The 17,701-nt window shown below is 36.0% G+C and overlaps 1 protein-coding gene across 2 annotated transcripts in view; it reads left to right on the forward strand.

Moving 5' to 3' along the window:
- Positions 1-17,701, forward strand: part of PIBF1 (progesterone immunomodulatory binding factor 1) — a 207,848-nt gene that overhangs the window by 57,446 nt on the left and 132,701 nt on the right. For both annotated transcript variants that reach the window (XM_047080639.1, XM_047080630.1), the window contains exon 10: positions 4,266-4,364. In XM_047080639.1, the coding sequence (XP_046936595.1) occupies positions 4,266-4,364 (99 nt within the window). The remainder of the gene's footprint in view (positions 1-4,265; positions 4,365-17,701) is intronic.

Raw genomic sequence — 17,701 nt, forward strand, 5'->3', positions numbered from 1 at the left:
ACATTAGTAGTGTTTATTCAGGCCAAGCAGGCCCTTGGCATCCCCAAACTCTGATTTGTTCCTGTTAGAATTTCAAAGGTTCCTAACGTTTTTCTCATTCTTGCAAAATGAGAAAGTTTTCTTGCCAAACTTTTCAAGTATAAATTTGATTTGTCATATTGGCACCATGAAATTTATCTTCTAGTAGTAGGAAAGTATGTTCCATGTACAGAAATACATTGTTACATTTTGTACTGAGGTTTCAGGTTTTGGTTGTAAGATAATTCTGGATAAACTTTAATATATCAAGTTTTGAAACATTAGTTTGCATAGGAAATACATCTGTTTTATTGTAATATTACAATTCTCTTATTTAGTGAAGTAATGAATACTTAACTCTTCAAGTTTCTTGTTTGAAGGTCATAGTTGAAATGATGATATCTTCCAGTTTTTGCCCCCGTAATTCCTGCTTTATGCTTATTTCTCTGACATAGTTATTAATAGCACCCTCTTTCACTCATAAAAATGCCTCAAGTTGAAAAATACATTGTTTGGACACTAGTTATTATACTAGGGCTCTCACTTTTGGCTTTACATAGGAATGATGGGATTTCTTTTCCCTTTTCTATCATCTTTCCTCTCCGCCTCCTGTGCATAAAATCAGGGTGGATGGGAGAGATAAGTATGTGTATCTCTGATATGTCCATATGAGAGATGGACTTCGTAGGATGTAACATGAAAGAATCGTGAAAAACATGAAAAAAAAATGTTAGCTTTCTAAAAGCATTTTTAAGAATGAAATATTTTAATTTTGTATTTAAAACATTCTAATTCTGGCCATTTGGCCAACTTCCAACATCATTCTTTATTATTATTCATTACATTTGATTATATATTCATTTGGACTTCTAAAACTTTAGCTTCTTTAATTTATACATGCTGCACATAGTCTCTATCAATTTTTCAAGTTTGTCCTTTGAAGAACATTAGAATTCTTGCTCTTCCAAAACTGTATGTTGTTACATTTCTAATGCATTTAACATTTTTAAATGGATAATTTATTAGTTATATGGCAATTATGGTTTTATCTGTGGCCAGAATATAATCCTTCTGGTGTTTTATCAAACCAGTCTAAGTTTGAAGGAGCATGGGCTGTAAGAAGTTTTTATGTAATATAGTCGCAGTCTTTACAAAGCTTATCTTTAATTTAACATTTGTGCTATGAGATGACCATATAAATCTTATAATGACAGAACTTCCCAAGGAGACAACTTCTGTGACACAAAGGGAATCTTACTAAACGCAGCGTGACATGATAAGGAGCGTGCACTCTAGAACTAGACAGCTCGGGTTTACATTTGGGCACCATCGCTCCCTTGCTGTGTGACGGTAGATAACTACTCTGTGTTTCAGTCTTCTCCTTTGTAAAATGGAGATAATGAGACAACCTACACTTTGCGGGGTTGTTGTGAAGATTAAATGAGTCATAGTACGTAAAATGCCTAAAATAGTTACTAGCACGTGGTAAGCATCTATATGTTTGTTATTACTATGATTGTCAGTGGAATATATTCGGTTTATGTCAGACACCTTAAAAGTCAATTGATAATATTAAAGGCTTAAGTACTGTATCTCTATATTTATGTTAAAAGGAATTGTGAGCCTTCTTGTATGCAGGTTGTGTATGAGTAGAGATGTGGAAGGTATGGAAACTGTTAGGAGATTAGGTTCACACAGAAATCTTACCAGCAGACATCTAGGAGAGAGCCTGTTGGTAGAAACCTCAGTCTCTAGCATTTTTTCAGACTCATTTTAGTTTTCTTTTTTTTTTTTTTCTTAATGTTTATTTATTTTTGAGAGAGAGCGAGTAGACGAGGGGCAGAGAGGGAGGCAGAAGATCAGAAGCAGGCTCTGTGCTGATAGCAGAAAGCCCCATGTGTGGTTCGAACTCACGAACGCGCGATCATGACCTGAGCCAAAATGAGATGCTAAACAGAGCCACCAGGCACCCCTAGTTTTCTTTTTTTAAATTGCCCTTTTGTCCTTCAAGGTCCAACTTACATATCTTCCCTTCATACACTCACCTCTCTTCCTCCAATTAAAAATAATCAACTCTTCTTTGTGGCCTTGGAATTTTGTTTGTGCTTTAATATAGCACTAACTATAGTTAGCTGGTGATATAGATTGTAGCATGGTGAATGCACTAGGACCTTCTAATCATATCTCTGCTCACAAGCCCTTTTGTTAGTTTATTCTGGGTTTTATTTCATTCTCTGTGACTTGCTTTTATTTCTAATGCCCATTATTGCAGAAAGGAAATATGGTTAGGGACTGAAGCTTCTCCACCTACTAACTGTTCATGATTAATAGTACTATAATGGCAATCTACTTGGAATTTTGCTATTGAAATAACTTACAGAACAATGAAGCTATCTTTGAGAAATGAAAATTGCAACCAGTTTGTGGTGACTTACTGACTGAAATATATAGATCATCTAGGAATGAAAAATACATCATTGTTTAATATACTTAAATAATTTAATTCTGTCTATAAAATTAAATCTCATGTTTCCGTTAGTTTGATGATAGAATATTTTTTGAAGATCATTGCAATCAGGATGATGTCAGAAAATAATGACATGACATTTTGTGATATCTATTTTAAAATGCACTTCCACTTAGAGAATAATATATAAAAGCTATTTTCTTCTTAATAAGTTATCTGTACTCTAGTTTTTTGTGAACTATTTATTTCTGGTTCATAAACCATTTGATTGAGGAGTCTCTATTGGTTGATACGTTTTAAATTTTAACTTTGTTGTTAGTATCACAATGTAAAAGATGACATTTCATACTGGCACAGCAAGTAAGCATTTCTGTCCAATAGTTATTACATAGATTTATTTAAACGATGTGGATTTTCATGACTTTCTACTGATATTCTCCATGAATAATAAACACAAAATTCTAATACCAATCCAGGTCTTTATGGGAGATATGGTAATATGATGTAAAAAAACACTTGCTTTAGCCAACTTGACAATAAATTATATTAAAAAAAACACTTTGTTTGCAGTAGACATGGTTGGACACAAATTAGAGCTTTAACATAGGCTGTGACTTAGAACTAGGTACTTTAAGTTCTTGAAGTTATAGTTTACTTCACTATAAAAAATGGTTAGAAAATAAACATACGGGATTTGTAGGAATTATATGAGCAAAATTATTTATGTTATACTCTACATTTATTTATAACTATGTTAGAGAAGTGGATTTTTAAAAAATTAAGTGGGTCTCTGAAAAAAGCTTACTGTTGGTATTTTTCTTGATCCAGACTTCCACTTTAAGAAAAAACCAAGATTTGATCTTTAAAGGCGCTCATATCTTGCTGTGTCATAACCTAATTATTCACTCTTGTTACCTTCTGCTTTTTGGACATTACCCTTAGATGTTATTAAATGTGTCGTTCAATTTCAGTTCCTGCTATCATCAGTACTATTAGTGGGTGCCTCACCTAACGCTCTGACTTCATACTTTCTTGAGCCCTACAGGAATATCGACTTAGCTTCACTTAGCTACTTCAGTGGTTACACCCTGGATCTTGGTATCCACTAAAATTCTGTCCTGGGAAGTACTGTTCCACCTCCAAATCACCATTCTTTAGCAGCAATCTCTAGTCTTTTATCCTGTTTGTACACTACTTACATTTATCTGTTTGTCATCTTATCAGGACTACATGTCCTTTGTCTCTTCTGCTTCTTCCTAACCTATCAGCCCTCAGTTCTCTTCTCGTCCATTCCTCTGTAAGTGAGATCCCAAGGGTCATCGCTTCAGCTAGCTCATATCCCATTTGTTCCCATTTTGACACTTGTGATTTCTGTTATATTTTTTCGTTTAAAATATTTTATAGAATATTTATTAACTTCTCAAGACCTCAGTTTTCTTGTGGGTACTGTGTGAGTAATTATACTTACCTCATTAGATATGGTAAGGATCAAACAAGTTATATATACAAAGTGTTTAGCCTACCTTTAACCCACGTAGAGATAATTTATGGAGAAAGATACTGGGACATTTAGAGGTAGACCATGTTTGCACCTGTACTAGTGTGTGTTGCTACAGAAATACCAAGCCAGGTAAATTCATATAATATCCACCTTAGGTCACCAACCTTAAGTGGGTCCTTAAGACTGTCAGATAGTCCACTCTAAGCAAGTACATTTATGAATCTTTAGGAAATAGATACTTATGTATTTGGAATAATTGAGTGTATACTTAAATTTTAGAAATCTCCGAGAAGCAAGGGATAATGCTGTAGCTGAAAAGGAACGAGCAGTGATGGCTGAAAAGAATGCTTTAGAAAAACATGATCAGCTCTTAGACAGGTAAGCATCCTGCATGTCTGGAAATGTTAAAACTCTTTGATTTTTGTTCCTGTTACTTTTGATTTTAGAAAAAATATTTTTAAAAGAAGTATATTTATTTCAAGTGAACTGTAGTTTACATGCATTGTTTTCATAACATATAACTGGCATATACTAAAACAAGATAATAGAACACTTCAGTCACTGTCCAGTTTCTTTATACCCCTTTTGTCCACCTCAACCACTGCTGCTCAAGAGACAAACACTTCCTCATTTCTGTCACCATAGCTTAGTTTCACTCTTCCTGGATTGAAAATAAATGGAATTGCACACGATGTAATCTTTTGTGTCTAGCTTCTTTCACGCCACATTATATTTTCATCTATTTTGTTGTTGTATCAGTAGTTCATTCCTTACTGTTGCTGGGTAGAAATGTACCACATTTTGTTTATTCACTCACCTGTCAATGGACATTTAGGTTGTTTCCATTTTGGAGCTATCATGAATGAAGTTGCTGTGAAATTTTCTATAAAGTCTTTTGGGCATATGTTTTTATTTGTCTTAGATAAATTTTCTCTAACACTGGAATTGCTAGTCATAAAGTAGCTGGATGTTTTACTTTCAAAGAACTTACTGAGGGGTGCCTGGATGGCTCAGTTGGTTAAGCATCTAATTTCAGCTTAGGCCATGATCTCATGGTTCATGGGTTTGAGCCCTGCGTCAGGCTCTGTGCTGGCAGCTCAGAGCCCTGGAGCCTGCTTTGGATTCTGTGTCTCCCTCTCTCTCTGCCCCTCCCCTACTTGCACTGTTTCGCAAGAAAATTAATAAACATTAAAAAACAAAAGAAACTATTGAACTTAACTCCAAAATTAAGTTCATTATATACTCCCCAGTTCATTTCTTAAAAATCCGTATATTCTGGTTTATGTGTGTTGGAGGAAGGGGAAGAGAGAAAATGATTTGTCTTTAATTTATCAATAGAAAAGTGTATTATTTTTAATAGTCTAGTTAATAGGAAAATCACTGATGAGTATTAAGGTAAATACCATTGCCTCATTGAACAGCCTAGACTTTCAGTGGTTTGACTACATGCAAATAGAATGGTTACCTTTTTAAAAAAACTTTTTATTTTGAAAATAATTTCAGACAGAAAAGTTAGTAGAATAGTACATCAAGTACATATACCTTTCATATACTGATAAACTTAGAAAATAACTGAATGGAGCTTTTAATTGTGTTAAATGAAGACTTGCAGATTCATTTGTGATTTTAGCAATACATGAAACTAAAAATTGAGGCAACTCTTCATATAATTAACCTATGACCAAAATCTTGTAGAATAACTCAAATTATTAAACTTCTGAATTCAAATCAACTTTATAAACATGATACATTAGTAAATACAATATTAGAGAAATCTTTTCTGTAATGTGGAAGTGTATCTAAATCTGAACATTTTATATTAAAATAAATTTCTAAGTCAGCTGTTTTTATTGTAGTGCTGTTATAACCTTAAAATCTTTTATTATGTATAATCTTTCCATTTACAAAACTATATGGTTTACATAAAAGATTTGTCTCTTTGTTGATGTTTTGAACGTGACATATTTAGGAATGGCTCTAGAATAATATTTGTGGACAAACTAACAAACTTTATTTTTTTTAATGGTTATTTATATTTGAGAGAGAGCAAGAGTGCACAAGCAGGGGAAGGGCAGAGAGAGAGACAGAGACAGAATCTGAAGCAGACTCCAGGCTCTGAGCTGTCAGGACAGAGCCCGACGTGGGGCTCGAACCCACGAGCTGTGAGTTCATGACCTGAGCCAAGTCGGACGCTTAACTGAGTGAGCCATCCAGGTGCCCCCAAACTAACAAACTTTAAAAAAAAGTGTAAGATTTTTTTTTAATGTTTATTTATTTATTTTGACAGTGCACCAGTGCACGAGTAGGGGAGGGGCAGACAGAGCAGGAGAGAGAGAATCCCAAGCAGGCTCCACATTCACATGGAGCCTGATGAAGGGCTCAATCCCATGACCATGAGATCATGACGTGAGCCAAAATCAAGAGTCAGACACTTAACTGTCTGAGCCACCTAGATGCCCCAAGAAAGCATAAGATTTTAACTAGTAAACCAGAACTTATATTCAGGCAGAATTTCATAACTTACTAGCTTTGGTATGTTTTTGTGAATTTGGAGAAAAGAGAATAGTAGTAAATCTGACCTTAAAACTGGTAGGGGGACCTGGGTGTCTCAGGCAGTTGGGCATCTGACTTCGTCTCAGGTCATGATCTTGTGGTTTGCGAGTTCAAGCCCTGCATCAGGCTTTGTGCTGTCAGCTCAGAGCCTAGAGCCTGCTTCGGATTCTGTGTCTCCATCTCTCTCTCTGCCCCTCCCCTGGTCACGCTGTCTCTCTCTCTCTCTCTCAAAGATAAATAAACATTAAAAAGAATTTTTTTTACTTGGCTGTTTTTTTTTAACATTTATTCATTTTTGAAAGGCAGAAAGAGAGCACAAATGGGGGGAGGGGCAAAGAGAGAGGGAGACACAGAAACAGAAGGAGGCTCCAAGCTCTGAGCTGTCAGCACAGAGCCCAATGTGGGGCTCGAACTCACGGACTGCGAGATCATGACCTGAGCCAAAGTCGGATGCTGAACCGACTGAGCCACCCAGGCGCCCCATTATACTTGGCTATTATACATTTATACTAAACTCTGTTATGTCCTAGATTCTGGCACTCTAAAATCCTTATTTGTCCATATACTAACAACTGGTATTTATCCTAAAGGCCATAGGATGCTTTAGTACTTAAAGGTATCTTTTGAATAATTGAATTCAATCATTTAAATGTTTGTAAAGCATGTAGAACAGTGTCTTGCATATAAGTAGTGATACAGAAATGTTTGCTGTTATTATAAAATAATTTGTTCAGTTCTGTTTACTGAAATTTTGCTATTTAAAAGTTGATCTTTCAAAATCATTTTCCACTAGAATTTTGAATAAACTAGAACAGCTCATTTTTTTATTGAGGTTTAACTGACATACTATATTATATTAGTTTCAGGTATAAAACATAGTGATTCGGTATTTGTGTACATTACGAAATGATCACTACAATAAGTCTAGTTACCATCTGTCACCATGTAAAGGTTTTAAAATGTTGTTGACTACATTCCTGATGCTGTACATTACATCTCTGTGTATTATTTGTTTTATAACTGGAAGATTGTACCTCTTAATCCCCCTTGCCTGTTTCATCCATCCCTCTACCCTCCCTCTGTTCTGGCAACCATCAGTTTATTCTCTGCAGCTGAGTCTATTCCTGTTTCTTGTTTGTTTATTTGTTTTGCTTCTTAGATTCCACATGTGAGTGAAATAAGGTATTTTTCTCTGATTTATTTCACTTACCATAATACACTCTAGGCCCTAAGTCACGAGATTTCATTCTCATGACTAATATTCTGTTGTGTGTGTGTGTGTGTACACATACCTACATACATGTACACACACACGCATACACATCACATCTTCTTTATCCATTTGCCCCTCTTGGACACTTGGGTTGCTTCCATATTTTGGCTATTGTAAAAGATGTTGTAATGAACATAGGAGTGCCTGTATCTTTTCAAATTAGTGCTTTTGTTTTCTGTGGACAAATAACCCGAGTGGAATTACTGGATCATATGGTTTGGTAGTTCTGTTTTTAATTTTTAAAGGAACCTCCGTACTATTTCCCATAGTTGCTGTATCAATTTACATTGCTACCGACAGTGCACAAGAGTTCCCTTTTCTCTACATCCTCACCAGCATTTGTTATTTCTTGTTTTTTCAATAATAGCCATTCTGAGAGCTGTTAGGTGAAACCTCTTTGTGGTTTTGATTTGCATTTCCCTGGTTAGTGATGATGAACATCTTTTCATGTGCCTGTTCGCCATCTGTATGTCTTTGGAAAATGTCTATTCAGGTCCTCTGCCCGTTTTTTTAATCGGATTGTTTTCTTAGTATTGAGTTGTATGAGTTCTTTTTATATATGGATATTAACCCCTTTTTATACATATCATTTGCAAATATCTGCTTGCATTCACTATGTTGCCTTTTTGTTTTGTTGATCATTTTCTTTGCTGTGTAAAAACTTTTCTAGTTTGATGTAGTTCCTTTTTTTTTTTTTTTTTTTTTAGTTTTGCTTTTTGTTGCTTGTGTCTGAGAGGACAGATCCAAAATAATATTCCTAAGATCAGTGTCAAAGAACTTATTACCTATGCTTCCTTCTAGGATGTATGGTTTCAGGTCTTACATTTAAGTCTTTAATCTATTTTGAGTTTATTTTTTGTGCATGGTGTAACAAAGCAGTTTCATTCTTTTGCATGTGGCTTTCCAGTTTTCCCAATACCATTTACTAAGAGACTCTTTTTTTCCTCACTATATATCCTTGCCTTCTCTGTCATAGATTAATTGACCATGTAAGCATGGGTTTATTTCTGGTCTCTCTAGTCTGTTCCATTGATCTGTGTGCCTGTTTTTGTGCCAGTATAATACTTTTTGATTACTGTAGACTTATAGTTTGAAATATGGTTGTGATACCTCCAGCTTTGTTCTTATTTCTCAATTTTGCTTTGTGTATTCAGGGTCCTTTGTGGTTCCATACAGATTTTAGTATAATTTGTTCTGCTTCTGTGAAAAATACCCTTGATGTTTTGATAGGGATTGCATTGAATCTGTAGATTGCCTTGGGTAGTATAGACAAATTACCAATATTAATTCTTCTAATTCATGAACATTGTATACCTTTCCATTTATTTGTTTTCAGTTTCTTTCATCAATGTGTCAGAGTTTTAGAATGTAGGTCTTTAACCCCTTGGTTAAATTTATTCCTAGATAGTTTATTCTTTTTGATGCAGTTGTAAATAGGATTGTTTTCTTAATTTCTGTCTCTGATAGTTTGTTACTAGTGTACAGAAATGCAACAAATTTCTATGTATTAATGTTGTATCCTGCAACTTTACTGAATTCATTTATTAATTATAATAGTTTGGTGGAGTCTTTGGGGTGTTCTGTATATAATATCATGTCATCTGCAAATAGTGACAGTTTTGCTTCTTCCTTTCCAGTTTGGATGAGTTTTATTTCTTTAATTGCTGTGGCTAGGACTTCCAATACTATGTTGAATAAAAGTGCTGAGAATAAGAATCCTTGTCTTATTCCTGATTTTAGAGAAAATGCTTTTAGCTTTTTACCATTGAGTATATTAGCTGTGGGTTTGTCATATATGGCCTTTATTATATTGAGGTACGTTCCCTCTATACTCACTCTGTTGAGAGTTTTTATCATCAATTGATGTTGAATTTTGTCGAATGCTTTTTCTGCATCTATTGAAATGATCATATGATTTTTTATTCCTCATTCTGTTGATGTGGCATATCACGTTGGTTGATTTGTGGATGTTGAACCATCTTTGCATCCCTGGGATAAATCCTACTAGTTCATGGTATATGATTTTTTTTTTTTTTTTTTTTTTGAGAAAGAGTACACACAAGCAAGAAGGGGCAGAGGGAGAGGGACAGAAAGAATCCCAGCGTGGAGCCTGACACAGGGCTCAATCTCATCACCATGAGATCATGACCTAAGCCAAAATCAAGAGTCAGATGCCTAGCTAACCAAGCTACCCAGGCGCCCCTGGTTTGCTAATATTTTGTTGAGGATTTTTACATCTGTGTTCATTAGGGATATTAACCTGTAATTTTCTTCTTTAGTGGTGTGTTTGTCTGGTTTTGGTATCAGGGTAATACTGACCTGATAAAATAAGTTTGGAAGCATCTTCAATTTCCTGACATAATTTGAGAAGAATAGGTATTAACTCTTTTAAATGTTTGGTAGAATTTATCTAAGAGGCCCTGGACTCCTGTTCATTAGGAGTTTTGTGTTTTTGTTTTTGTTTTTTACTAATTCAGTTTCGTTACTAGTAATAGGTCTATTAGATTTTCTGTTTCTTCATGATTTAATCTTGGAAATAGTATGTTTTTAGGAATTTATTTCTTCTAAGCTGTCCAATTTGTTAGTGTATTACTGTTCATAGTAGTCTTGTGAGCCTTTGTATTTTTGTGGCATTGGTTGTAAGTTGTCTTTCATTTTTTATTTTATTTATTTGGGCCCTCTTTCTGTGTTTCTTGATGAGTCTTGCCTAAGGGTTTGTCCATTTAGTTTATCTTTTAAAAGAACCAGCTCTTGGTTTCATTGATTTTTTTTCCTTTTTTCTTTTTTTAATTTTCTTTTAAATGTTTGAGAGTGAGTACACATGAGCAGGGGAAAGGCAAGAGAGAGGGAGAGAGAAAATCCACAAACTATGAGATCATGACCTGAGCTGAAATCAAGAATCGGATGCTTTAACCAACTGAGCCACCCAAGTGCTCCCATTGATTTTTTTTTGTTTTTTTCTTTCTTTTTTTCTTTTTTTCTTTTTTTTTTTTTTTTTTTTTTGGCCTCTCTTTCATTTATCTTCACTCTGATCCTTATTATTTACTTCCTTCTTGAACTTTGGCCATTGCTTGTTCTTACTTTTCTAGTATATTCAAGTGTACAGTTAAGTTGTTTATTTGACATTTTTGTTGTTTATTGAGGTAAGCCTATTTTGGTATGAACTTCCCCCTGAGAACTGCTTTTGCTGTATCTTACAAGTTTTGGAACGTGGTTTTCCCATTTTCATTTGTCTCAGGGAATTTTTTTTGTCTTTGATATTTTTGTTGACCCTTTGGTTCTTTAATAGCATATTGTTTAGTTTCCACATATTTGTGGTTTTTCTCCAGTTTTCTTCCTAAAATTGATTTCTAGTTTTGTAAAGTCCATGTGGTCTACTATATTGTTTAAGGCCAGTATTTCCTTGCTGTCTGGATTTACTGTCTGATCTATTCATTGATAGATAGCATTAAAGTGTTCCACTATTATTATATTGCTGTCAATTTCTTCCTTTATGTGTATTGATATTTATGTCTGTTTATATATTTAGATGCCTCCTATTATAGGGTACATAAATATTACAAATATATCCCCTTGTTAGATTGACCCATTTATCCTTGTATGATTCTCTTCTTTTTCTTTTGTTAGTTTTTTTTAATGTTTACTTTTGAGAGAGAGAGAGCAGGGGAGGGGCAGAGAGAGAAACAAGGACAGAGGATTCAAAGCAGGCTCTGCACTGACAGCAGTGAGCCCAATGTGAGGCTCGAACTCACGAACCATGAGATCATGACCTGAGCCGAAGTCAGAGACTCAACCACCTGAGCCATCCAGGTGTCCTGTTGCAGTTTGTTTTAAAGTCTATTTTGTCTAAAAACGGTGAGGGGGTCCTTGGGTGGCTCAGTCAGTTTGGGCATCCACTCTGGATACTGCCTCAGGTTGTGATCCTGCAGTCGTGAGATCCAACCCCACGTCAGGCTCTGCTGAGCATCGAGCCTGCTTGGGATTGTCTGTCCCTCTCTCTGCCCCTCCCCCTGTTCATTCTCTCTCTCTCTCTCTCTCTCTCTCTCTCTCTTTCTCTCTCTCTCTCAAAATAAATAAACTTTAAAAAGAATAAAGTCTGTTTTATCTAATGTAAGTATTGCTACCCCAGCTTTTGTTTCCATTTGTATGGAATATCTTTTTCCATCCTTTCACTTTCAGTCGATATGTATCTTTAGATCTAAAGTGAGTCTCATATAGGCAGCATACAGATGGGCCTCGGTTTTGTCTGTTTTTTATCCATCAGCCACCCCCCCTTGTCTTTTGATTGTAGAACTAGGTCTATTTACATTTAAAGAAATTGTTGGTAGGTACATACTTATGGCCAGTTTGTTCATTGGTTTCTGGCTGTTTTTGTAGTTACTCTGTTTCTTTCTTCTTTTCTTCCTCTTCTTTATGGTTTGATGCTTTTGTTTGGTGTTATGTTTGTATTCCTTTTGCTTTATTTTTCTTGCTATTACAGGGTTTTGGTTTGTGGTTACCATCTCTCTCTCTCTCTCTCATAGTCTATTTTCAGTCAGTGTTTGCTTAAGTTCAAATGCATTCTAAAAGCATATTTTTACTCTATCCCCTACCATGTTTTATATTTTGATGTCATATTTTACATCTTTTTATTTTGTATATTCCTTAACTAATTATTAGAGATACACTTGATTTCACTTCTTCTTTTTAACATTCATATTAGCTTAATAACTGCTTGCCTCTTAATAACTATATTATAATAACTTACATTATATTTTATAATGACTATATTATATATTAAATATTATATATTATATGTATTATATAATAGCTATATTACAATAACTATATATAATAACTTAATAACTACAATTGCCTCTGTTAGTGCAATTTTTTCTTTCATATACTTTATTTCTAGTTATAACTTTTTTCTTCTCTACTTAAAGAAGTCTCTTCATTTCTTGAAAGGCTGATTTAGTGGTGGTGAACTACCTTAGCTTCGCTTGTCTGGAAAACTCTCCTTTGATTGTGAATGATAACCTTGCTGGGTGAAGTATTCTTGATTGAAAGTTTTTTCCTTTCAACACTTTGAATATGTCATGTCACTCCCTTCTGGCCTGCAAAGTTTTTGCTGAAAAATCAGCTGATAGTGTCATGGGGGTTCCCTGGTACATAACTAGTTGTTTTTCTCTTGTTACTCTTAAGATTATCTCTTTATCCGCCTGGGTGGCTCAGTCAGTTGAGCGTCTAACTTTTGATTTCCTCTTGGGTCATGATTTCATGGTTCATGGGATCGAGCCCTGCATCAGGCTCCATACCATCATTTTGAGATTCTCTCTCTCCCTCTCTCTCTCTCTGTGCCCTTCCCCCATGTGTGTATGCTTTCTATCTCTCTCAAAATAAATAAACTTTAAAGAACTAAAAATAAAATTAAAAATAAAAAAAGATTATCTCTTTATCTTTAATGTTTGACATTTTAATTATAATGTGTCTTGGTGTGGATCTCCGGGTTCATCTTGTTTTGGACTCTCTGTGCTTCATGGACTTGGATGTTTGTTTCCTTCCCCAGGTTAGGAATGTTTTCAAACATTATTTCTTCAAATAAGTTTTCTGCACCTTTCTGTCTTTTCTTCTTCTGGGACCCCTATGATGCAAAATGTTAAAATGTTAGTACACTTGATATAGTCCCCAGAGGTCCCTTAAATTATCCCCATTTTTTTAATTCTTTTTTTTTTTTTCTGTTCTGATGGAGTGATTTGTACCACTTGTCTTCTGTTTCTCTGTATCATCTTAATCGGCTGTTGATTCCCTCTTATGTTTTTCATTTTAGTTATTGTATTCGTCAACTCTGATTGGTATATTCTTATGTTTTCTCTTTGTTGAAGTTCTCCCTGTATTACTAATCCATTCTTCTCCCAAGTTTGGTGATCATCTTTATGGCCATTACTTTCAACTCTTTATCAGGGAGATTACTTACCTCTATTTCACTACCTACATATATAGGTAGTGGGTAGTATATACCTCCCTACTCCTTAAGACACAACAACACTGGAATTAGTCCAGTGAATAACCCTATAATGCCCTGCAAGCATTCAAGTGAAAGGAAGACAGTTGTATTTCTCTCAGTTTAGATCAAAAGCTAGAAATGAGTAAGCTTAGTGAGGAAGGCATGTCTAAGGCTGAGATAGGTTGAAAGTTAGGTCTCTTGTACCAGACAGTTAGCCAAGTTGTGAATGCAAAGGAAAAGTTCTTAAAGAAAATTAAAAATGTTATTCCAGTGAACACACAAATGATTAAAGAAAAGGGGGGGTGGGGAAACAGCCTTATTGCTGTTATAGAGACAGTTTGAATGGTCTTGGATAGATAAAACCAACCATAACATTTTCCTAAGCAAAAGCTGATCCAGATCAAGGCCCTATCTTCGATTCTATGAAGCCTAGAAGAGGTGAGAAAGCTGCAGAAGAAAAGTTTGTAGTTAGCAGAGCTAGCAGAGGTTGGTTCATGAGGTTCAAGGAAAGCAACTGTCTCCACAACATAAAAGTGCAAGATGAAGCAGTAGGTACTGATATAGACACTACAGCAAGTTGTACGGAAGATCTGGGTAAGATCATTAATGAAGGTGGCTACACTAACAACAGATTTTTGGTATAAATGATACAGCCTTCTTTTGGAAGAAGATGCCACCTAGCACTTTCATAGCTAGAGAGGAGAAGTCAATGCCTGGCCTCAAAGAATAGGCTGACTCTCGCAGCTAGTGACTTTAAGTTGAAGCTAGTATTCATTTACCATTCCTAAAATCCTGAGGTCCTTAAGAATTATACACTAAATCTACTCTTTTGTGATCTATACATGTAACAACAAAGCCTGGATAACAGCACATCTACTTACAGTATGGTTTACTGACTCTTAAGCCCACTGTTGAAACTTATTTATCAAAAAAAAAGATTGCTTTCAAAATACTATTGCTCATTGACAGTGCACCTGGCCACCCAAGAGCTTTGATGGAGATATACAATGAGATTAATGTTGTTCTCATGCCTGCTAACATAGCATACATTCTGTAGCCCATGGATGGAGTCGTTTTGACTTTCAAGCCGTCTTTTTTAGGAAAAACATTTTGTGGGGTGCCTGGGTGGCTCGGTCGGCTAAGCGTCCAACTCAGCTCAGGTCGTGATCTCACGGTTCTTGGGTTCGAGCCCCATGTCAGGCTCTGTGCTGACAGTGTGGAGCCTGGAGCCCATTTTGAGTTCTGTGTCTCTGTCCCTCCCCTGCTCACGCTCTGTCTCTCTCTTTCTCTCTCTCTCTCTCAAAAATAAATAAATCTTAAAAAAAGAAATACATTTTGTAGGGGTGTCTGGGTGACTCAGTTGGTTAAGTGTCTTTTTTTAAATTTTTTTATTTTTTTAATTTTTTTTGAATATTTATTTTTTAGAGAGAGAGACAGAGTATGAACAGGGGAGGGGCAGAGAGAGAGAGACACGAATCCAAAGCAGGCTCCAGGCTCTGAGCTGTCAGCACAGAGCCCGATGCGGGGCTCGAACCCATGGACCGTAAGATCATGACCTGAGCTGAAGTCAGACGCCCAACCAACTGAGCCACCCAGGCGCCCCAAGCATCTGACTCTTATTTTGGTTCAGGTCATGAGATTGAGCCTCGCATCTGGCTTCGTGCTAAGTGTGGAGCCCGCTTAAGATTCTCTCTTTCTCTAAGCCTCTGTCCCTCCCCAGCTTGTACGCACACTTTCTCTCTTTCTCTCAAAAAATAAAGAGAAATGCATTTTGAAAAGCTGCCATAGGTAGTGGTTCCTCTGATGGATCTGGGTAAAGTAAATTGAAAACCTGGAAAGGGTTCATTATTCTAGATGCCATTAGGAACATTCATCATTCATTCATGGGAAGCGGTCAGAATATCTACATTCACAGGAATTTGGAAGAAGTTGATTCCATCTGGCATGGAAGACCTAGAGGTGTTCACGACTTGACTGGCAGAAGTCATTTCAGTGATGAAATAGCAAGAGAACTAGAATTAGAAGTGGAACCTAAAGATGTGACTGAATTGCTGCAGTCTTGTGGTAAAACTCAGGGATGAGTTGTTTTTAGAGCTCATCAAAGAGGTGGATTCTTCAGATGGAGTCTGCTCCTGCCAAAGATGCTGTGATGATTGTAAACATTAACAAAGATTTCAGAATATTACATAAACTTACCTGATAAAGCAATGGTGGAGTTTGAAAGGACTGACTCCAATTTTGAAAGAAATTCTGTGGGTGAAATGGTATCCAGCAGCATCACATACTACAGAGAAATCGTTCGTGAAAGGCAGAGCCAATCAGCGCAGCCAAATTATCTTTTTCTAAGAAATTGCCACAGGCACCTCAACCTTCAGCAACTACCAGCCTGATCAGTCAGCAGCCATCAACTTTGAGCAAGACCTTCCACCAGCAAAAGATTACTAGTCAGTAAAAGCTCAGATGATGGTTAGCAATAAGGTATTTTTTAATTAAGGTACGTACATTGTGTTTTTTAGACAATGCTATTGCATGCTTAATAGGCTACAGTGTAGTATAAAAATAATTTTATATGCACTGGAGAACCAAAAATTTCACTTGGCTTGCTTTAAAATGATACATTATTGCAGTGGTCTGGAGCTGAACCCATGATACCTCCAAGGTATGTCTATATCTGGAGGATCATATCTCAAGGTCATAAAAGCCATATATGAAAGACCCACCGCTTGTATCTAGGATGTGGTCTGTGATTACCTTATCTATAGAGTCATGCTGGAATCTGGGCACCCAAGCTTTAAACCCAAGGGTTTAAGGAGAAAATGACCAAAATGGTGTAAAGATTTTTTAAAGTCCTTTTAGTGCTATGTTAAAACTGACTACAAGTATTTGGAAAGTTCTCATGTGAATGATCTTGGTTGCTCTACTTGGTAAGACCTAAGGTAGTAGAATTGGGACCACTGGGTAAATATTACAAGAAAGAGTAAAAATAAACTTTCTAATAGTATTTTTTAAAATGTCTTAGCATCTAATATATTCTCCATCCAGCTGTTTAGGCATCAACTGGCCAGGTGTTCAGTAGGAATATGCTCGTGAGGATTGAAACATCAAGTGGGTAATTTGATGAATTTGGAGTCTCTTTGGATCTTGAAATTATCTGTGACAACTCAAAAGAGTTAATACACTGGTTTTGTTACCTTACAAAAGGAATGGTAAACCCACGCTACTTTTGAGAGTATTATTTTTAAAATCTCTGCAGTTCCTGTTTTTTTCAAAATAAAAACCTAGTGTTGAGGCCTATTATTTGAAAAGGACACATACATATACACACACACACATTTGGTTTAATATCCACAAATTCTTTTGAGTGTAAATTTCTTAGAAATATTTGAACGCCTATATATTTTGAGAATATATTTTTTTGTATATAGGGAAACCCAAGGAATAATTTTTTTGTTTTATTTTTCAGAGGTTGAGCTTTTAGTAGTCAAATATGTGATTCTGGGGTGCCTGGGTGCCTCAGTTGGTTACACATCTGACTCTTTTTTTTTTTTAATTTTTTTTTTAATGTTTATTTTTGAGAGAGAGAGAGAGAGAGAGAGAGAGAGAGACAGGGCGTGAGTGGGGGAGGGGCAGAGAGAGAAAGGGAGACACAGAATCGGAAGCAAGCTCCAGGCTCTGAGCTGTCAGCACAGAGCCTGACGTGGGGCTCCAACCCACAAGCCATGAGATCATGACCTGAGCCAAAGTCAGACGCTTAACCGACTGAGCTAACCAAGTGCCCCCACACATCTGACTCTTGATCTCAGCTCAGGTCTTGATCTCGGGGTCATGAGTCCAAGCCCCATGTTGGGCTCCATGCTGGGTATGGAGCCTACTTTAAAAAAAAGAATGTGATTCTGACTCCCT

The sequence above is a fragment of the Lynx rufus genome, unplaced genomic scaffold (genome assembly GCF_022079265.1).
Source record: "Lynx rufus isolate CCGP_SWC_20201006 ecotype Redwood Valley unplaced genomic scaffold, mLynRuf1.p SCAF_1, whole genome shotgun sequence".
Lineage (NCBI taxonomy): Eukaryota > Metazoa > Chordata > Mammalia > Carnivora > Felidae > Lynx > Lynx rufus.